General features: G+C 41.9%; 1 protein-coding gene across 2 annotated transcripts; it reads right to left on the reverse strand.

Moving 5' to 3' along the window:
• Positions 1–11040: 11040 nt before the first annotated feature.
• keap1a (kelch-like ECH-associated protein 1a) lies at positions 11041–21105 on the reverse strand. Of its 2 annotated transcripts, XM_028975271.1 has the most exons (7): positions 20746–21105; positions 19005–19514; positions 17208–17564; positions 16322–16998; positions 13487–13692; positions 13137–13313; positions 11041–11392 (listed from the first exon to the last, which is right to left on the reverse strand). In XM_028975271.1, the coding sequence occupies exons 2-7, from the start codon at positions 19224–19226 to the stop codon at positions 11226–11228; spliced, it is 1806 nt and encodes a 601-aa protein (XP_028831104.1). In that variant the 5' UTR covers positions 19227–19514; positions 20746–21105; the 3' UTR covers positions 11041–11225. The 2 variants fall into 2 exon arrangements, with proteins under 2 accessions (XP_028831104.1, XP_028831105.1); XM_028975272.1 differs by lacking the exon at positions 17208–17564 and having other exon boundaries at positions 20746–21104.
• Between the last annotated feature and the right edge of the window lie 1394 nt (positions 21106–22499).

Genomic DNA, 22499 nt, shown 5'->3' on the forward strand with positions numbered 1-22499 from the left:
GGTATATATGGTGTACATCTAGACCTATTATAATTCCTTCTCAACTAAAAATGTTGGCTACACATGGCTAACACGATATGTATGTTTGGAAAAAACACACCTTGCATCTTTTGTCATTTTTTTTATAACTTCTCAATACAAAATGACAGTCAAGAACAAGTTAATTAGCATAGTTAACAGGCTATGAATTTACGGGGAGGAGCCAGAGTAATCAGAGATTAAAAAGAGCTTCATCTGTTGCACTCTTCTGATGGATATATTTACATGGCAGAGCGGTAATTACTCTGGGCCCAGATGCCAGTAGAAAAAAAAGATCAACCTAGAGCCGTATCTGAGAGCCGGGGCAGGTCTCTCCCAACCTCCCAAAACAGAATCACGGTCAATTACACAAACCTGCACTTCTCATCAGGCCAGATTTCCTCCTTTCAAAGAGGTTTATTCAAATTTCATGCTAATTGAATGGACTTGTTTGCATGCCAATTAGGCGTATTTGTGAATTTCTTTCTCTGCATTAGTGAAGTTCCAACACATCCAATCACCGAGAAAACAGGGGGTGAGAGCTGCTGATTTGACCTTGAAAGCAGAAGAGGTTGGCACCAAAAAACAAAAACCCACCAAACACCTCACTCTAATTTCAGTCTCTTTATAATCATGTTAGCACAGTCCTTCAGAACCCTCTGTCTTCCACACTACACTATTAGTGTCTGCTGACTTATGCTATAATTTCCCAATGCTACTTTTTTATTAGCATCACTGCATCTTATTTGACTGGGCTTCAAGTGGTTTGTGTTTTTTTTTTTTTCATAGTATCTTTGCCACCAATTAAAGCTGTAGACTAATCCTGTTCTCCTTAATAGGGCACCCCGCCCTGCCACACCCTCATCATCTTCTCTCTGCTGTGAGACAATATTCTGAGGAGTGTGGCCTCAGTGCTTTCACTCAAGATATCAGGTTACATCATGAAGTTTTAAGGTTATGGATTAGACTTTAATTTAGACCGACGTCCGCAGATCTGAAGGAGCACACAAGCCATTCTGTGTGATGAGTGGCATGTTGAAACATGAAAACACACTCACAAAATTCGACTGTAAAAGTAAGCAGTGTTTAAATGACCTTGCCTCAGCTTAGCTAAATCTACCGATCATGCAAGGCGAACAGGAAAAACAGGGAATTGGTTAAAAAATCATAGTCGTTGATGAGGATGGCAGAGTTAACAACTCCGTAGTGAAGTCATTCCCAAGGTACTTTGGGGTGATTCGTTTATTGCTGTTAATCATGTAATTGGGGTCTTTTGTGCCAAGATGCAAATAGCCTGAGATGTATTTCCTAACACTGATACCTACTGTCATATCAAAGTGATGCATATTCAGTGTATTAGACAGGGATAAGAGACATTTTAGCTAATGTGATAAATCTATACAGATTTAGAAGAAGAAGAGCTGCAAAAGGAATAGGACAAGACGACAACACTGACGAAAAATCAAAAATTAAAAAAAGAGAAAGATGTGGACAGACAGAGTGGGAGAGAGAGGGAGAGACAGAGATGGGGGTGGAGAGATGGAAAGAGAGGGAGAATGTAAAGAGGTCAGCCAGAGATTATAAAACAAAGCCTGACCCAACCTGGCCTATTTCTGACAGCAGTCTTTTACTTTTTCCCTTTTTCAGACCTATAAATGGTAGAATTAAGAGAAAGAAAGGAAGGAAGAAAGAGGTCAGGCATTCCCACTAAATTGAAAATAAAGAAAAGAGTGCAAGTGTGAAACAAACTAATTAAAATGACATTAAAACAAATTATGGTGGGTGCTAGATTCAATTAGCAAACATGCCAAAACAAAATATTAATTCTTCAGGTGTTCAAGACCTCAGCTTAATTATTTTTTAATGCCATAACACGGAAGAATGTTTAGTAGCCATTCTTATCAACCGAATGTTCCAATGCTATCAATGGCAAAAGCAAACAGTTCGTTCTTAGAAACCTGAAAATATTTGAAAAGATATAAACACATCCCTGTTCTGGGCTCTTTATTCCTCTATTGTTGTCCGATTGCTTTTTCAAAAACATGAGGTACAACGTACAATATTTAAATACTGTGACATACCTAGAAAATACCGGGGTGTAATTTCAGGGCTTAATTTATGCACGTCGGGAAGAGGAATCCTTGTTTTGTGGGATTTCGCAGAGCGCTGGTGTTTTTGTTGGACTCCAAGCCTCCCATTTGTCTGAATGGCTGATACATATATTGTTGACAGTCTTGCCCTGGGCCAACACTACGGGGCCCCTCTACCCCCTTTCAGGGCCTCCGTGCTCCCCGCCCCCATTCCCTTGCAGACACAGCATGTGTACAAACTACAGACACGAAGAGGTACAAAGGGCCAGGACTCCAGTCTTTAGCGATTACTGCAGGAGAGGCACAGCTGCCAATTCCCCTCACAAGCCCCGAAAAAAAGGAAAAGGCTCCGCACTCTCCTCTGTGGGACTGCAGTCTGAGGTTTACATGCAGATGAAGTATGAAAGCACAGCGTTGTGCTAATTTCCAACATGGCATGTGCCTCACTGTCTGTACAAAACATTATTTAATTTCATTGATGGCTGCCGATCACAGAGGATTAGGAGTTGTGTGCGTGTGTGTGTGTGTGTGTGTGTTTTAATCCTATTCTTTCGGCTGAAGGCAGGACTCTGCAGGGCATTACATACTAAGCTCAATCCTGCTGGAGCTCTGCCCTAGACCTCCAAAACCACAACTACACCCCTCTCACCCATGATGCTGTTCTCTCCCTCTCTCTTGTGTACCAGTAACTTAGGCATTTTTTTCCATTATCCTCACTGCGGCTGTGGGGTGCTTCCCAACTTTCGCGTAGAGCCTGGGTGCACATCATGCAAAATCAGCCCACCTCGAGACGTGCGCTGTCCTCGCACTCACGATAAGATTAATTTCCATTCATTCCGCTGAAAAGGGAAGCATTTCACTTAATGACTGGGGTATACCTTGCATGTTCTGAAACACCCGTAATCTCTGAGGAATGCAGAGAAGGGAAGGATGGGGAGAAAAAAAGAAGGGTGACTGCTGCTGCATGGAGGAGAGAGTAGGTAACGTATCCTTCTCTCCTTTCATTGACGTTCCCTCAGCGTTAACCACAGTGGTAAGTCCAGGTGATCTGTTTAAATGCACATGACCATCCAGTGCTTAACATGCAGACATAAATAATGAGATTTGTCTAAATTAGGTACATCTTGAAGTGTCAAGTGAGACTGTTGAGGATAAGGCACACACACACAAACACACACATCTCCCATGTCTCTTCAGACAGTGGATTAGACCACGGACAGTAGTGTTTATCCCTTACGTAAACCGGACAGCCTCATCTGTGGCAGCCTACATCCAAGATAGCAAGTGATTGGAAAAGGGGTTTTGACAGAAAACAGGACTCCTGTCCCTTTGCTGTAACCCTTGGACTTTTTGTGTGTGTGTGTGTGTGTGTGTTGCAATGCCACACACCACGAGTCTCCCCCGAAGACTGCAGCACAGTCGTTGTATATAAGAGGTGCACGAACGAAGCTGAGCTATGCAGAAAAATACATACACCTTTGCAAGTTTCTGCCCTGTAAGCTTCTTGACAAATAAGAAGCCGTAGGCACTTGATTCATGCACCCTATATACCGTGCAGCCAAGATAGTGAGATATCTCATAGTGAATCTTTAGGAACATGTCAATATTTTTACATTGATCGTGAGTCAGATAGGGATTTCAGGGCTGAGAATGCTTTAGGTGAAGGGTCTTCACTCCTAAAAGTTCTCTTGTTTGACAATCATTATACATTTTGGTTTTAATGTACATGGGTGCAATGAAGCCAATGAACATGACGCCTGTCTAGGTTTACCAGCACAGTGCCCTGGGTAAGATATCTTGAAGAGCTGCAGACAGAACAAACATCATCAGAGTAGTCTTGCTCTTTCACTCCTTTGCTGACACTGTTCGTTCCTTCTTTTTCTTTCTTTCTTTCTTTCTTTCTTTCATTCTTGCATTCAGTGCTGACTCCACATATGATCCTCATTAGTCCCTAGCAGGAGCCTGAGCAGCTCGCTGTCTTATGGCGCGGGTGGCAGGACGATGGAGGGTGATGTAACCGCTGATGGAGACCATACCAGCAGTGCGGCAAACAGGCCGTCTCCATGGAGAAATCCACTGCTCCTCCATCTCCCCGGCAGAGGACCCTTCACAGCTGCATGATAGTTCAACCAACACCTTTGTGAGCATAGGAGGCCTGAGAAATAGTCAAGAGACCACCATACCATTGTCATTACTGTTCACAAGAGGGATTTCACAGAAAGCAGGTCTCCAGAAATGAATGGTTAGCAAATTCCTTATTTATCCATATACATAATTCTAAACTGTCCTACATTTTTTTAAACAGATGAAGTAGAATAGCCCAGTGTTGATGCCATTTTTACACATCATAAATCAAGTTAAAACAAATGCAGTTAAAGGTCTAATATGAATTGAATGTCTGTAAACAAGCAAAAAGAGTTCATCAGAAGGGCCATCACAAAAAACAGAAACTACTCAGATTGACTGTCCTAAATCTTCATCTAAACTACACCAATTGACCAATGTCCTGATACCCTGCAGGATCGCATTATAGTTTTAATCCAGTTAAATGGAATGGGCCTCTGCAGCTGTTTTCAAGGGGCCAAAAGGCACAACATCCACAGTGACATGCACTGTGGCCTAGTATTAAATAAATGAATTATGATTTGCATCTGTATAAAATATTGTTTGTATCTGTATTTCAAGCCTTATTTACACAAACCCTTATTGTGTACTGACAATTTCACTCACATCTTTTACTGGGTTATTCAGATGAATATCTAAACAAACATTACCATCAAAATAATTGAAATGCACAAAAATGAAAAATACCTCAGCTGGTTCTATGAATGTCTGCATTGTGGTCCAGCATTTGAATGTGCCCCAGTACTTTTATCATGGGGAGCTTGAATTAGAATAGACATTAAACAGTAACCCATGAGAGGAAACAATGAACTAAGTGCAAACAGTTATCTTACTCCAAAGTCTTAATAATTCTTAATAAGTTTAATAATTGGTAGAAACCTTTTAAGAAGTAGCATTTGTCCTTGGTTATCATTTCATTACAGGTAGTAATGACTGCAAGTATTGAAGGCATCTGCCGGTATTATGATCATTTTACGGATTTCTTTGTGCTCTTGTATATGAAACAGACATGTACATGTACATACATCCTTCTACTTGGCCAAATATATCGGCTGTCACACTATGCATGTCCTGCTGTGGTTTTCGAACACTGTCTCATTAAAGTATCCCTTTACAAAATCATAGATGTATGTTTAAAAACGTTTTGTTCAGTGTGCAATGTTTACTGTACATGTCAATCTGTACATTTTCTTTGTATACCCTCTCCAAAAGCTAACGTTTTAGTTATCTAATTTAAAATGTACTAATTTCTTATTCGTGCGGAGGGAGGGTGAGACGCTGACTTGAACAGCTGCTTCATGACCCAAAAAACTGTCAGTCTTTCCCTGGAATAAATTGTGGAATGTTCCATTTCGTGTTGCGGGGAGCCGCGGCCGCCCAAAGTGCCCCAAACAACGGACAACTGCGCCGCCGTCGCGGGTGCCCGCGCGCGGCCGCGCGCCGCCGGACGCCTCCGTCGGTCCCGCGGCCCCGCGGGCGAGCAAGGCGCTCGGAGCGGCCGCGTAAGCGAAGGGGGCGAACGCGGTGCACCCCTGCTCCGCCGCGCACGGTCCGCGGCGCCGCCATAGTAGAATCAATTCACGGGGAGGGCGGCTTGAAACCGGCGAGCTGAGTTGGGGGAAATGAAAGTGTGGAGCGGTCCTGGCGCTCAGTGTAGCGCGTAGCCTTGTGTCTCTCTGTCTCTGTCTCTGTCTCTTGTGTCCCGCGCTTCTCATATACAATTTGTGCACTCTCAGTAGCTTTATTTGACGTGAAAACGGAGAACCCGGGGAGCCGTGTGGAAGTTGGGACGCGCCTTCTCCTCTCCTAGAGCCGGGCTGCCGCTCCGCGCACGTCGAAAGTGTTGTTGTGTGTCCGGGTGAACTTTTGCACGAAACGCTCCCCTGAACATGCGGAAGTTCCGTGTCCGTGCAGAACTTTTTTTTGCGAGTGCACCGTGACTACCTCCATGGTTTCTGGCTCATGTTCCCAGTTGCTCATTAGAATCTCACATTCGTGCATGTGCTATTCCCTTCGAGTACGCTGTACTCGGTACACTGTATAAGGTGTTAAATAGTCTCGAGCTTGTTTATTCCTATATAATAAGGCCCGCATTTAATTGCATGACTTTACTGCCATCCGGATTTCAATTTATGCTTGAAAATATCCAGTGTGACAGGATTTCAGCAGCATTTTCTTGTTTGCTATATACAATTGCAGTCTGACCACCTATTGCAAACCTGTTTTGTTGGTTATCATGTACTGGAATGCCAGGGAGTGATGGACATTGGGCCCCAATTTACTAAAAACATGGGAATAACATATGTAAATCTTAACTTTAGATCATTTTTAAGGTGTAACATAAAAAGCGTTTTCACTTGTAACTTTGTTTAAGATGTAAAACGAATATGGACTGTTTGTAAAATAGTCAGTACAGCAATGTTCTTGTATGTAGACAAACCAAACAAATTCACAGATCCATTCAAATATTTACATATTACTATACCCATCTCCAATCCCCACTGATCAACACAAAATACATTTCAATTTGTTGTTTAGAACAAGCTTCCGTCCTGTGATCTGTCTCTCAAATTGAGCAAAATCATTATACCTCAGAAGCCGTATGCCCAATCAAATATGCAAAGAAAATCTGAAGTACCCGTGCTTTTCACCCTTCAGAAGAATATAATGACAGAGGTCACAAATAATCTAGTCCTGTTACTGTTTCTGTCTGGATGATGGAAAGTCATTTTCACTGCGCTGAGAGCTGCACAACCTGCATACAGTCTATTCGAATTCCATGCGAGTTGACACAAACAGCAGGTTTTTCCAGATTAGAATACTGTGGTGTGAAATCTCTTGCATAGTCAAATCCTCTGCAACTCTCTCATTTCCCTTACCCTCCAGGGATTTTGCCCTGTGATAATGGGCTGTATTCCAAATCTTATTCCCTAGTGCCCCCTGTACAATGGTAAAGGTAGTGCACCACAATTCACTATTCTTCTTCTAAAACTAAAAAAAAAAGTATTCCGTCGCCGATCATAACATGAACCAACATCCAAAGTATTTTCATAATGCTTAGATTCTGTAGTGAACTCTATAGGATACTTTACCCAACCTGTTGTCTGAGGTGCTGTAATGAAATATCCATCTCTCAGTTACACTTAAACAGGCATCCAGTGTAATAGAATCTATAGGGGCACTGCAGCGTAACAGGAGTTTCTGCCAAATACATCCAAATATACCTGTTGCTGTTTTATATGATTAAACTACTGTACAGTAATATACTAGCATAATGTGGAAACATGTAATATACCAGAAACCATATGTTACAATAACATGTGATGTGGCCCATAACCACTTATTCCTGTTAGGAATAAGTAATTATGGGAAGTGAGTGTATATTTTATTATAATGTAACATAAAAATCAAAGACTCAAAAAGACACATTTCTAAAACGGAATGTTGAAGTGGTACTATAATTTCTTTTTTGCCAGTGCTTATATTTAATGACGTAACATTAGATCATCATTGATCATTGGTGAGGATCATAGACTATATTGCAGTGATGGAGAATGGTGTGCATCTAGCACTAGGCCTCATGAATTAAACCTATGGTGCACTGGCTCCTCTTTACTTTCAACGAAATCATCTACAAATGCACATTGTGCAGAATCTGACAATAGGCCTGAATTATGGTGTTCAGAATGAAGCCTTGCACAGTAGAGAATGAAGGAGACAATGGCCACTTTGAAGCCACCACATGCCCCTCTCTCCCTCTCCTTCTCCCCACAGCTCTGTGAATGAGAAACCAGGAGCTTTGTTTTGCACAGCAGCTTTTGCTCAGTGCGTCATCCCTGTAACCATGTGAGTCATCTAGTGACAGCATTCAGACTCAAGTTATGAGCAAGATCCCACGTGTGCCTTCCTGCTCTTCTCCCCCGAATACACACACCCACACCCTACACCCCCCATCACCCATTCACCTCACTGTGAGTGGTTGCCAGAGGATGCTCCAGGGAGGCCTTGTTACTCACGCTCCACACCTTGAGTTCACACCAAGAAACAGGTCTTCATTAAATGCATGCAAGCTTTGACAAGCTGGTTTCCCACAAAGGTTGGAACCTTTTATTGATCAGGATGACTATGTCACCATTTGTGAAGCTGCTGGTCTGTGATAGGTAGGAAATGATGAGACTCAGCAGCCTTGAGGTCAGATATAGTATAGCCACATTTGACCTTTGACCAGACAACTTCAGTTAATTAGTTGAAATTAGACAAAACAGGCCCAGGCATCAAGTGAGTCAAATTAGTCCAATGTCCCATTCCCACCACCCATTATACACTGCACAAAAACAAAAAGCCTAGATCTGAATGAATGAAGTTTTTTTTACATATTTGAATGTTCTGACAACATAATCATACAAATGGAAACCAAATTTACCAACCCATGAAGTTCTAGATTGGGTGTCACATTCATAATTAAAGTGAAAAAACACACTACAGTCTGATCCAAATTTGATGTAATGTCCTTAAATCAGGTCAAAATGAGACCTAGTAGTGTGTGTGGCCTTCATGTGCCTGTATGACCATGTGCTTGTATGTGCTACAATGCCTGTGCATGGGATTGTCTTCTGAGGGATCTCCTCCCAGACCTGGACTAAAGCATCTCCTGTCTGTGGTGCAACGTGGCTTTGATGGATGGAGTGAGACATGATGTCGCAGATGCGCTAAATTGGATTCAGGTCTGGGGAACAGGCAGGCCAGTCCATAGCATCAAGGCCTTCATCTTGCAGGAACTGCTGACACACTCCAGCCACATGATGTCTAGCATTATCTTGCATTAGGAGGAACCCAAAGCCAACCGGTCTCCAGCATATTGTCTCACAAGGGATTTGAGGATCTCATCTCGGTACCTCATGCTGCCTCTGGAGGGCTGTGTTGGGCTGTAATCATAAAACCCCTACCTGTGGACGTCGGGCCCTCATACCACCCGTATGGAGCCTGTTTCTGACTGTTTGAGCAGACACATGCATGTTTGTGGTGTGCTGGAGCTCATTAGAGGTCATTTTGCAGGGCTCCTCATCTTCCTCCTTGCACATAGGCAGAGATAGTGGTCCTGCTGCTGGGTTGTTGTCCTCCTACAGCCTCCTCCACATCTCCTGATGTGCTGGCCTGTCTTCTGGCAGCACCTCCATGCTCTGGACACTATGCTGACAGACACAGCAAACCTTCTCACCACAGCTTACATTGATATGCCATCCTGGATGAGCTGCACTACCTGAGCCACTTGTGTGGTTTGTAGACACCGACTCATGCTACCACTAGAGTGAAAGTACCTCCAACATTCAAAAGTGATCAAAACATCAGCCAGAAAACATAGGAACGGAGAAGTAGTCTGTGTCGCCAACTGCAGAACCACACATTTATTAGGGATGATGTGCTTATTGCCTGTAATCTCCACCTGATGTCTATTCCATTTGCACAACAGCAAGTGGAATTAAATATCAATCAGTATTGCTTCCTAAGTGGACAGTTTGATTTGTGATGAAGTGTGGTTGACTTACATTGAGCTACATGGTGTTGTTTAAGTGTTCCCTTTATTTTTCTGAGAAGTATATATTGGCTGCTTATCCACATACTGGTTCTACCAAAACAAAGAGGTAATTTTGTAAAGAATAATGATATGCTTATTGTGATATAGTTAGAGAACCTTCACAGGAACATTAATAGAATAACAAGGGAAAAGTCTTAAGGTACATTTTCTTTTTGCATTTTGCATCTTATTTTATATTGGGGGTTAAGTGGGCGCCTGAAACATGCTGAGATTATGTGGTCTTGAACAATCAGTGACTATTTTGTGATATTAACATTCCTTAATTTTTTAAAATTGTCTGGATGAATCCAATTCTGAATATAATTCCCTTAATGTGAAGTTCTGAAAACATCCCACGCTATACAGTGTATGAACGTATTGAACGTCCGCCAGAAAGTGTCCTTTCTGCATTTTACAGGTTGTCTTCCTCCATCTAGTGGCCACATGCAAATGTTCTCATGTCTGAGGGTCAAACAGCGGGAGAAAAGGTAACAACTGACAAACAGTTGCGTTGCCTGTGGACTGAGCAAACACTGATGACGTCCCCAATGGTAATTGGTTTTCTGCATGTGTGATTCAGGTCTTCGTTACTAATGACGGCAGTAAAGTACAGTTTGCAAAACCTTGTTTCTGTTTTCATTCAATTCATCTTAAAAAAAATATTTCAAGTAATTTTAGAAATTTGTCATGGTTTTTGACATGGTTATCAACAGAAATGATCTCTTTTCACCCACAGGGTATGAAATATGTAAGAAATAAAAATAATTTCTGGATTTAAATGTGCACAATTCATTTGGGAGCAGACCATGGAGCCAAATTCAGTTTTTGCCACTTAGGACTGCACAACACACAGCCTTAGTCCTCCTAAATAGAAAAAAACTGTCTTGTGAGACTGGAGTGTTCTTTACTTTAGTTTTTTCTGTTTACAGTAGGTGTGAATATGGCAGTGTAAAGTATTTTAGCAAATCAGCTGCAAAATGCCACTGATTTAGCAACACAACACTTCAGTACCTCAGCATCCAGCTTACTTTTCCTCAAATTACAGTTGCCATTCTTACCTGTTGACAGGGCTAACGGGTTGAATGAACTAAGTAAATTCTGAGTGGGGTAAATGCAACACTTACAGAACCCCATTTCTGAAAGCACGTGTGCAGGCTGCTGCTCTGTGACTCATTAAATGGTGTATGCCTAGAGTAAAAACATGATTAGAAAAATTCATTTTCAATGAGCCACTTCCTTGAAACATTATTGTTTTAAATTTAAAACATTACTATTACAGCAGAAAAGCTTGTGCAAATAAATTCAGATCATTACAAAAAAAAGAAGGTTAAAAAATGGCACAACATTGTTGATAAAGCAACAAATCATCTGTGATCATTTTACAAGGTCTCAATTAGACCCTTGATTCACAGTCCACATTAGGATTCCTCATTCTGATCTGGTAGACTGCCGGGGCAGGGTTCCATGGTAACAGCAATGCCCATTCCACTGCGGCCAAAGGGCATGTCTGTTACATGTGTCCATTCATTACTCTCAGGGCAAAAGCACTCCACACTGGACAAGAAGCCACCTTGGTTAAATCCTCCTGTGAAAACATGGTAACATGTACTGTAGAGAGGAGAGCGGGACTATTCAAAACAGTCAAGTGATTAATCCCATCTGCAAAACCTATCCTGTGATTAACCTTTAACTTACATGGCAGAGATCCAGCTAGTTCAACAATAATACACATAAACTTGTCCTTCTATACCAATCATGGAAACAGCTTTGCTCTTAAACGCCCTGGGGTGGTAGTAGCCTAGTGGGTAACACACTCACCTATGAACCAGAAGGCCCAGGTTCAAACCCCACTTAGTACCATTGTGTCCCTGAGCAAGACACTTAACCCTAAATTGCTCCAAAGGGACTGTCTCCTTAACTACTGATTGTAAGTCACTCTGGCTAAGGGCATCTGCTAATTGCTGTAAATGTAAATGTAAATGTTAATTTCAGTTGAAGACAACCATAAATTAGGTATAGAGTAGGATATATTGACCTGTATTATTAGCAAATAAATAAAACATAATACAGATGAATAAAATGACCCATACATTGAAGGATAGTTTAATATTTCTTTTTTTATTTAAGAACTACAACTGCAATGTTTTGTCTTGTCAGATTCATTTAAACTGTAAATAGGTGTCAAGTCCTGCTATTCTGACCTGCAACACATTGCAAAAATTTTACAGCAATTTAAATTTGTTTATGAACTAAAAACACCAAGGGATGCAGTGTTTCAGGCTTAATTTTCTCACTTCTGTCTGAAGGTTCAGATTCTCTGTTGGAGACAGGCTGTGAACCTACACATTCTTTCACAGCCATGTCTTCATGGCAAGCATAAAATTGTATAGAAAGTATAGTTGTATATACTTTATAGTATATAAAATATATTATATAGAAAGACAGCCTTTGTTTTCTGCAAAATCTCCTAAATCTATGTATTGTTGGCTATCAGAAGTGTAAATTGGCTTTGCCAGGGGAACTGATATAACCCATACCATCACAGACACTTGTTTTTGGGTAACAGTCTGGGTGGTCCCTTTCTTCTTTGGTCCAGAGCACATGGCACCCATTGCTTCAAAAAAAAATCCCTACAATGCTGATTCCTCTAACAACAGTACCCTTTTTCACTTTTTGATGGTCCGTACCAAATGCCTTTGAGCCCAAAGAAGTTGATAATGTGTATGCATGATCGGTCAGTAAAGTTTTAAAGATTTAAGTGTGCATTATACTACATGACACTAGTTTTCCTGAGCCAATGTGATTGGGTCAGTTATAGATGATAAATGAGAATTATTGATGCAATGTGGTCTGAGGGACCAGAGACCACCCTATACACACATTGAATCTTTTAATCTTGAATCTTGAGTTCTTTTAATAATGGTAATTCATCATAATGATGGCATACAATGTTTCAATTTGCATCATTGTTTAAATATTTGAACTTATTATTACTCCTAAATTGACCCTGTCACACTATTTCTGGATTGTGTTACAGGCCTGAATAGCAGAAATGAGTATTTAACAATTAAATAAAATAGAAAGACTAAACATAAATAGGTGTTCATACTATATGTAATTCATCATTAAAGTAAAGACAAATGTAACTGATGTTTTTGGATCTGTAATCTTCAGTTCCTATCTATTATTATACCTTTTTTCTTGCAGGCAAAAGAAGTATGATTCTGCAACTATGTTGCAACTGTATGTAACATTTTGTTCCAACATTTTTCATTGCGTTTAATTTTGATAAAGAGATAGGCCTGTCTGGCCTGTATTTTGACTCTTACCCAGTACGTAGATCTTGCCCCGGTAGACAGTAACCCCATGGGCACTTCGGCAGTGTCTCATGGAAGGCATGGGCTCCCATATGTCCTTGGCCATGCTGTAGCGCTCCATGGTGTTGAGCTGCATTCGCCCATCATAGCCACCCACGGCATAGAGGTAGTTATCAATACACACCACTCCTGCAAATGATAAAGGTTTTGTTCAGTGTTCATTCAGTAAAGTACTCATTTTGGTGCTTGCACATTTTACCACTGTAGGGTAAGGCAATTGCAGAGTGAATTATTGATTTACTTATTATTTTTGTTTTAATCAAAGCTATAAATTAGGCATAATACCATAATGGTCTGCTCACCCAAACCACTCCTTGCAGAATTCATAGGAGCCACCTGATACCAGGTATTGGTGTCGGGGTGGTATCGCTCCACTGTCCTCCACCGGTTTGCTCCATCAAAGCCCCCCACCACATACAGAGCACCTCCACACGAAGTCACACCAGCCCCAAGCCGTCCTACTGACATTGGGGCTACAAAACTCCATTGATTGGTCTCAGTGTCATACCTGAAAAAATGGACAAGGCAGAGAACAACGATGGATTTTTAGTTTATGGATTTACTCTGTTCAACAATATTACATGCATAATGTATACTGATATTCGATGGTTATCATATTAGTACTTCTTAACATAAAGCATGCATTGAGCATCCATGTAAAACATTTTTTACAGCATTTACATGCATATGCAACATAAAATAATTTAAACCGTTCTTTGAAAATATGAGGTGTCTAATGCTTTTTATTCCAAAGAGAAATTCACATCTAAACCTTGTTCAAAGCCCAACCAATGCATGTTAATGATTCCTTTACTTACCCTAATAAGGGGCTTTCTGTGCCAAAATAAATACCAGCATTGTATAAAGAGTATAATCTCATAACACTTGACTGAGACTCCCATAGGCCATACTGCTGAGAGCAGCACTGAACACGCAGCAATTTAAATCAAAGCCACTCAACATAAAGCTAAACAGTGTGCAGCAGTGTGCACGACAGTCCTTTACAAGCTAATATCAATCCCCAATGAGACTGTTTTCATCTTCGGCAGATATGAAAACCTCATATTAAGACACTCAGCTGGTGCCTGATATGGCTTTATTGACCAAACACAGTTTGCTCACATTCTTCCACAGATTAGTGTCTCCCTCTGAGCAAAAAGATATACAGCATTCCTAATAGGATCTGCTTTCCATAGTGGTGTGCCCTGACGTGTTCTCTCCTCGAACAGGTTTTTACTTTTGTTCACTTTGCGATGGAATGATTAAAATCTCTACTCCACCAAACAACCATGTTGTTAATTAAACAACAAATAAGTACGTTCACTTGGCTTTGTTTAATAGCTATACTGGCATAAGAATATGAACGGGGGAAAACAACAGTATAATTCATGCTCAAGACGAGCACAAAGAGACTGCTATTCTCCCAGAAATGCCCTGGCTTTAAGCTGTGGTATGCGGGTTATGAAACACGCTTGCCTCGAGCCTGTACATCTAGGGTAACTTCTCTGGAAGAAGAAAAACACCCTCTCAGTGCGCTCGTATCTGTAGGGAGTGTGACCTGAGTCAAAACATTTTGAGTGCACTGACAGACATCAAAGTCCTTGCTGTAATCTAACTTACATCTTTTCACTGGTTCTGAAGCCAGCAGCTGCCCGACAAAATTGCAGCACACAGCTATCAACAATCCAATTTAGCTGTGGAGATTTTTAACAGAACTGTATTGGGATTATTTCACTTGGGAACGCGAGTCAAATATAATTAAGATTTTATATGAAAAGGAAAGAAAATGAAGTGCACAATAAGTAGTATTTAAGCAGTACATTTTGTGACCGTTCGGACAAGAACTGGAACTTTGAAAACAGCATTAGACCAACTCAGTACATTAATGGAGATGTAATTAATGTAATTAAAAAAACAGTGAAACAGTTATTCAGTTAAACCTGCTTTATATTTGGGCATTGGTGGCCCCGTAATCATAAGGTTGCCGGTTCGACACCCAATCCGCCAAGGTGCCACTGAGGTGCCACTGAGTCAAGCACCATCCCCACATACTGCTCCCCGAGTGCCTGTCATGGCTTCCCACTGCTCATCAAAGGTGATGGTTAAAAGCAGAGGGCACATTTCATTGTGTGCACCGTGTGCTGTGCTGTGTCTTCACAATCACTTCACTTTCACTTTATTTCACTTTAATATTCCTATGTACCTTATTTGCGAGGTTACATTAGGTTTAATAACATAACATGAAATAATTTTAATTAAATCACTATAGAAAGTTACATTGAGAAGTTTTGTTAACATAACACATTATGACTATAATCTACTACTAACACAAATTTTGACTTCTTTGCACAGAACTGTATGTTTTTATGACCCTCTATGTGACTGTTCAGCACAATTCTTAGTTCCTTTCTACATGGAAAGAGAAATGACAATGTCATCAAAAAAAGGAGAAAAGGCCCTCTCAGTGGTTTCTCTTATCTGGAGCACTGTGTGCGTCACGCATACGCTATGAACGCCACGGTCTTATCAGTCATGTGCTGACACTTAAATCCTTTAGCCAGTATTACCTGTACATTCCCATGCAAAATTGTTGATGTCTTCACCAAGGATTTTGAATTTTAATACCTTTAATACCTTTAAAACCCTATGTGGGTGGTTCCAGGATAACAGACCTCCAAAAAGTGAGTGTCTTTATGTTTAGAAGAATGCACTGTCATGCTGAATTGTAAACTAATCCGAGCAGGCTAAAGTGTCATCTTTACATAAGGAGATAAGGTGGCCGAGGGCACGTTCTGCAATTTTAATGTAACCAAAGTGAAAATTATACTGATATATTGAAAATTATATACCAGCCTGAGCTGTGCATCATGAATTCACAAATATTCATAATCAATTTAAACTGTTTGATGTTTTTATGACTCTCAAATACTGATGATGGACTTTGTGTTTCTCCTTAATTACATTGCAGCTATATATATATAAGTTCAATTCACTGTATATTGTGTTAATATGTCCCATTTGCATTTAGACAAAGCAAATGAGCAGCAACACACTATTGTTAATTACTGCACTGATTTTCTTAATATTTAGTGTTTGTCGTTTTAAGGAAGCCACGTGTGAAATCACTATAAACTCACCTCTCCACAGTGTCATGATGCACAGAGCCATATGATCCTCCTACAGCATAAATACTCCCATCAACCTCGCCAATCCCAACTCTATTTCGGGGTAAATTGAGCAGTGCCTGTGAGGTCCACTGATTGGTCATGGGGTTGTAGCAGCATAGTGCATTGGAGTCTGTATTATCCTGCAGTGAGAGATTCCTGCCACCAACTGTATAGAGGAGGCCAAAGACGGCACAAGCTCCCAAACCACTACAAGGTACCTCCATGTCGGCCAGTCGGAGCCAGATGTTCCTGCAAGGGTCAAATGCTTCAAGTGAGGCCAGAGAGTGCTGCATGTACCCTCCAGCGATATAGATGAGCTGGGTTCCTCTATGCTGTGGAGGCGGGAGAGGCTTTCTCAAGGCCATCTCCTGAAATATCTTTGACAGGAAGTCCTTGCAAGAGTTGGCCTTGCTTAGGATGGGACAGTGCTGCAGTTGCTTCTTGAGGAACTTGGGTGGGAGGGAATAAAGGTGGACAGCCTTAAGGAGGGCGTGGAAGTACTGTGCCCGGTTCTCTAGGTCCCAGTGCACCCATTCAATGCAGGCTTGGTACACCTCCACCTCACAGAGCACCTTCAGGCTATCTTGACTGATGAGCTCCAGCAACTGGCAGTGAGTCAGGCTGAAGAACTCCTCCTCTTTTGTTACCTGTTATAACGGAGATGAAAAAGATGAATCATTTGGACTGTTGCACTGATAATCTACAGGACTCACTTAGAAGGTTTCTAACACACATTTCTAACACACATTTCATACACATTGCTAGATAAGTTCATCTGATAGATTTTTTTCCATACAAATCTACAGTCTTTGAATATGATAATATTGACATGACATATATACAGTCATACACCTGCCTCTTTGAAGTGTGTATTGATGTAGTCACGACATTGCCTGTTAAGATCAACGCAGCCAATTTCCTCTGCAAATCTGGCGATGCCAATGACGTTGGAAGGCTCAAGATTCTTGATAAGGAAGTTGCAGCAGGCTTTGGCCACATCCTCCATCTGGTAGCGCATGGACGCCAACAAGACATGAAGCACGCACTTCTCACCAACGGTGATGCGCGAGGTATAGGCAAACTCAATTAGGCGGCCCACAACCAGGGGACACACATCTCGAAGGGTCACCTCTGATGCATGGCACTCTTTAAAGTTGCTTGTGAACATGGCTTTAAAGTAGGGACTGCAGGATGCTAGCACAAGCTTGTGCACCTACAGGATAAGCAATGGAAAAAACATCAAAATTTTAAAAAAGACTCTGTATACATAGTATTTTATTGTGCAAAAGTTTTACTTAATAGTGAAACAGTTTTTTTCCTGTTTAGGAATGGAGTATCTAAAAGTGTCAAAATACAATATTGAAAAAAATCATTTAGTTTTGAATTGAAGTTAGTGAAGCCCAGAAACTGTTGCAGTTGTCGGATGGTGGCGGGGGACGGCCAGGTAGTAACAGTACTGGTCTTGGATGGGTCCATATACATCCCTTGGGGACTGATGTAGGAACCCAAGAAGGATGTGTGAGTGACGTGGAATGTGTTTTTTTCAAGTTTGATGTAAAGTCGATTGTCCAGAAGACATTGCAGGATGGAGCGGACATGCTGGACGTGGGTAGGCAGGTGTGGTGAGAATATTAACATGTATACAAAGACACAGCGATTCAGCAGGTCCCGGAGTTTCAGCAGCTCATCATTGACAAACGCTTTGAAGGCCGCCGGGCTGTTTGACAGACCAATGGCATCATGGAGGTAGAGTTCATGGCAGGAGGTTGATGGTCATAGGGGCAGTGTGGGGGTAACTGGGCGGCCCAATCTTTATCAAAGACTGCTTAGAAATCATGTTAACAGGCATGGTTTGCATTGATCATGTGGGCGTGGTTTGACTTGGCATGGGAGTTGCTTGGCTGGATGGGGTGTGGCCATTTGGAAACTTTCCATGATGAAAAAAAGTCACCCTGGCTTCATGGGCTGGCTTAATCCAACTGGTGACATCCAACAGATTCATGGCCGCCCCGGAATCCACCAGTACACGCCCCTGGTGAATGGCGGCTCCCAGCTGCAGCAGTGCCTCATTCTGCTGTTGTTGTGCCTCGGCCTGCTGTTGCTGTCACACCTGTTGTTGTTTGGCTAACTCATGGATGGACTGATGGACGTTAGATGCAATAGCGGCTGTCGCTTTGGTCTCAGGTGGTAGTTTGTGGGTTGGTACAGGTGTAGTTGGAGTCAGTGATGAAAAAATGGAACCAAGCCCCGAGCGGTGGGGGGCGGGTTGTGACTTCTGCAAGGTGTTGTGTTTGGGTCTTGTGAAGTTCTTCCGGTTCGCCGGAGTCGTGGTTGTTGTTTTGAGACCCCGCACTTAGCACTCATTGCTGCCTACCCCACACTTATATTATATGCATTTTCATTATGAAAAATGTGAAATTAATTCAATTCTGAGAACAAATATCTATTCATGTTTTTTCTAGTTCATTCCACCTGTTTCCTAATGGTAAATTATACATTTTAAATAGCCCTAAATGCCATTTGGCAACTTTCCATGATGAAATACCATGGGGACCATTATAACCATTAAGTCGTTCTTTTTATGGCCTCATACGGTTGTGTTCCCAGAGGGCTGTCAAATAATTTATTACAGTTTTCTTGGCTGACCTCTTACCTTGAAATCCACCATTTTATCCTTGTAAATCACATGAAGAACCAGGTCACACAGCATCTCATGACGTCGAAACTCGTCCATTATGTGGAGCGCCCTGGAGGGATGGTTCTCAATGGTGTAGTCCAGGTAACCATGCCCCTTCATTGAGGGGACGGCAATGGCTGAAAAATCCTCATCTTTTGTAGGCTTCTTTTTCCTAGGGCAGTTCATTTTCAGAGGCATATGTCTGAGTTTGTTTCAATTTTTTGTGTATGGGAAAGAGCCCAAGATTTAAGAGCGTCTAAAATCCAGGTCAGCTCAAGGGCTGGCTGATGGTGAAAGGTGAGCCATGCTTCTCTATACTTTTCAGTCCAGCATGGCAGGAAATGACCTTGTTTAAAAGTCCATTAGACTGAAATACGAGAAAAACCAAAGGCTTTGAGTCACTTGTAAATCACCCTCTGTCTCTGTGATGACAATAAGAGCTGATCCTCATCTTCCCATGACTGAAACATCTGTACTGTCAAGTTCCTAGTAAGTAATAAAAAAAAAACAGTGCACTTAGAAAATGAACATGAAACAGTGGTAGGGTTCCTGCAACTTTCCACTAGGTTTCTTTTAGCTTCTTTTATTCTTATTGTAAAACAACATTTAAGGCAGATTCGAGCTTCAAGCGCAAGATGATCTGTAAAACATGGCAACCTGTCTGTGAAACAGGTTGTACCTACTAATTTAAAAAGGAAACAGTCTGTTCACATTTTAGTCAAGAACAAAACATTTTATTTATATTATATATGTGCTCAGTGATGTGTCAATGTTCAGCTTCACTTCCTCTTGCTGGCATTCAGAACCTGTATGCTTCTGTAAAGCAAACTAAAGAGCTAAACTGGTCATTGTTTCATTTACAGGCTGAACATGCCTTTTGATCAGCAGTGTTGCATAAGGTAGGCTCTCAGTGAGACCTCTGTTGCTCAGAGGCTACTGCATAATGCAAACTTAACTTTCCATAGCCATATGGCCGAGAGCGAAGTAGATCACAAGACTGTGAGTTCCTCCAACAGGGAGGGACCCATTCTGCATGGCCCCTGCTTCCTATAAATGGCTCATTGTGCTCACTATCCATTCATCGCATTGCCCTGCGAAGCTCTACTTCCCTCTGCAGTGACTGTTTTCCCAGATTGCAATGGGCCATTATCCATTAACTCGCTGAGCTGTTCATTTTTCCAACATGAGGCATCAACACCATCGTAAAAGGATGAACATTCAAAACTCGATACGGCCTATGTTATCTAAAGATAATCTATGGTGTGGTGACCCAGGGACCATGAGAAAGATTCTAATGGTGCAGGTGGAAAATCTTGACCCAGTGTTCATAATGCTGCAGCACAGCACTATTGACGCATCTAAATAATTTACAGGCTGACATTTCATATTCATGCATATTCAACAAGACTAACAAGACTAATGAGAACTTTCCACTGACACAGGGATGACATGCACGACCGGGGCTCTGGTGGCTGGGGATAATGGGCATGTTTACAAACAAAATATTGATTCAAATATGTATTTTATGCATTTCTTTTGAATAAATCTAAGATTTGTCAACGTTTTCGAACTCATTCAAGAGAAAACATTTTGTGTTGTTTTTGCTGTTGACAGAGAAAGAGAGACGTAACAATCTTACATAGATATGATGTTATTATAGCAGGTCTGAATTTGAAAGGTATTCCTGAAAGCAGACACGGAGACATGGACAGCTCACCTGCACGCTGGCGGATGCGGCTCCGTCCTACCCGACTCTCGCACTCGTCTGTCCTCCAGCGGAACCCCGCGTTCTGCGGCTGCTCACGGACTCCGGCCCCCGCCTGTCAACAGCCTGCCGGACTGACAGTAACGAGCTGCCCTGGCAACCGGCCACGCCGATTTCGACATCAGCATGACTCTGCAACTCTGCGATCGCGTCCGACTTCATTGCCGCCGCCGCCGCCGCCGGGGCCCGAGACGAACCGAAAGTAAAGGCGGGGAACGTTCCCGCGGCGCGGAGCCGTGGGTGCGGGGCAGGCGGCGCGGGAGGGAGGGAGATGCCAGCTCGCTGAATCACAGTTTCTACGAGCACCGTGTACTCTCTCTGCTCTGGGCGATCAAAGCGCTAGGGCGCGAATCCCACCACGCTAGAGATTTTTTTTTTTTTTTTTTTACGTTTGCAAATGCACTTCAGCACGCAAAGTGTTCTGGCCTTGCAGACCACACGGGCACAGCGTGAGCTCAAGATATTAGTATGCACGTTTATGGCCTCGGTAATATTCACAGATATTTTATAGTGGCAGGGACAGCAGTGTGGTGTAGTGACACCGGTCAGATCCTTCACAACATTTTCCCGGTTTTTTTTACATGGCCAGATGAAAAGAACATGTCCAATTCTTACAATAGATAACAGTTTATATAGTTTATCACAAGGGCATTCCAGAAAAAAAAGGCTTTTGTTTTCATTGTTGTCCTTTTGACTACTTCTTAATTGATCGATTGATTAATCTAATAATGATTTTATATGTGTAATTTTTGCATGTGTCCTTTTCACAGACTATTGCAACGAGGTTAGAACCAGTTTTCCATGCCATGTTTTAAATATATAAATCTTCGGCTCTCTGCCAAGGTTTTTATTGCCTGGAACCTCAAGGGTGCTATATTGCTGTGTCATGATGCTTGGCTTTTTTTTTTTTTTTTTGCTTTTTCGAAATTCGCTGTGACTGAGAATAATCACACACATGCACTCACAAACACACAATCAAGCAGCATTTTCTGAATTGCCCACTATAGAAGCAAAAAATAGTCAATGATGAATAAAAACGTTCCTTTTGGTGAGAACAACAATAAACTCATTTGAATCCCATAGTTCATATAAATGGAAAATGGATTTCCTGTACACCAGTATTCCTTTCCTTACTTTCTCAAGGCCATCGCATGCCACATGGCAAACCTCAGAAGCTTCTAGATCCTGGATCTGGAGCTGGATGGGATCAGAGGGACCTTCTCCAGAATAACACTATTTTAATTAGGCAGCATGCAAAAGTTCATCTGCAGTTTTTAAGTTTTACCATCACCGTAATGTCTGCAGGTTCTACAGGACGGAACAACAGCCTGCTGCCCTTTATGAACTCGGGGTGGGGAACTGCTCCGAAGAGAGATGATCGCATGTACGTGTGCTGTCCTCTGCTGGTGGAAACGGAAGCAGGCTGCGGTACAGGGAGTCCCGTGTCACTACATTGGCATAAAATCACATTTGGAAGGCTTTTGACCTTTTTTCGTGTTGTGAAGAGTGAAATTACACAAGCAGCCTGGTGTGCTGTATCCTCGACTGACACCAAATCCAGCGAGCAGCTTCGTGTCAGACACTTAAAACTTCGGGCTCTTGAAAGTTATCAGATGTCACAATATTATCCTTCATGGAAGCCTGAGCTAGTAAAATCATAAAGGAACCTTTTATAAGATGCTTCAACTGTAATCTGGCTTGGTTCA

The sequence above is a fragment of the Denticeps clupeoides genome, chromosome 4 (assembly GCF_900700375.1).
Source record: "Denticeps clupeoides chromosome 4, fDenClu1.1, whole genome shotgun sequence".
In the NCBI taxonomy this organism is placed as follows: Eukaryota; Metazoa; Chordata; class Actinopteri; order Clupeiformes; family Denticipitidae; genus Denticeps; species Denticeps clupeoides.

What these genes read in the sequence shown, in the direction of transcription:
- keap1a (XM_028975271.1), bottom strand. Translation starts at nt 19,226, where the DNA reads ATGCCTCTGAAAATGAACTGCCCTAGGAAAAAGAAGCCTACAAAAGAT. An exon ending in TCAATACACACTTCAAAGAG is followed by an intron (nt 16,999 to 17,207) that starts GCAGGTGTATGA and finishes CCGTTATAACAG; the next exon opens with GTAACAAAAGAGGAGGAGTT. An exon ending in CATCATGACACTGTGGAGAG is followed by an intron (nt 13,693 to 16,321) that starts GTGAGTTTATAG and finishes CCATTTTTTCAG; the next exon opens with GTATGACACTGAGACCAATC.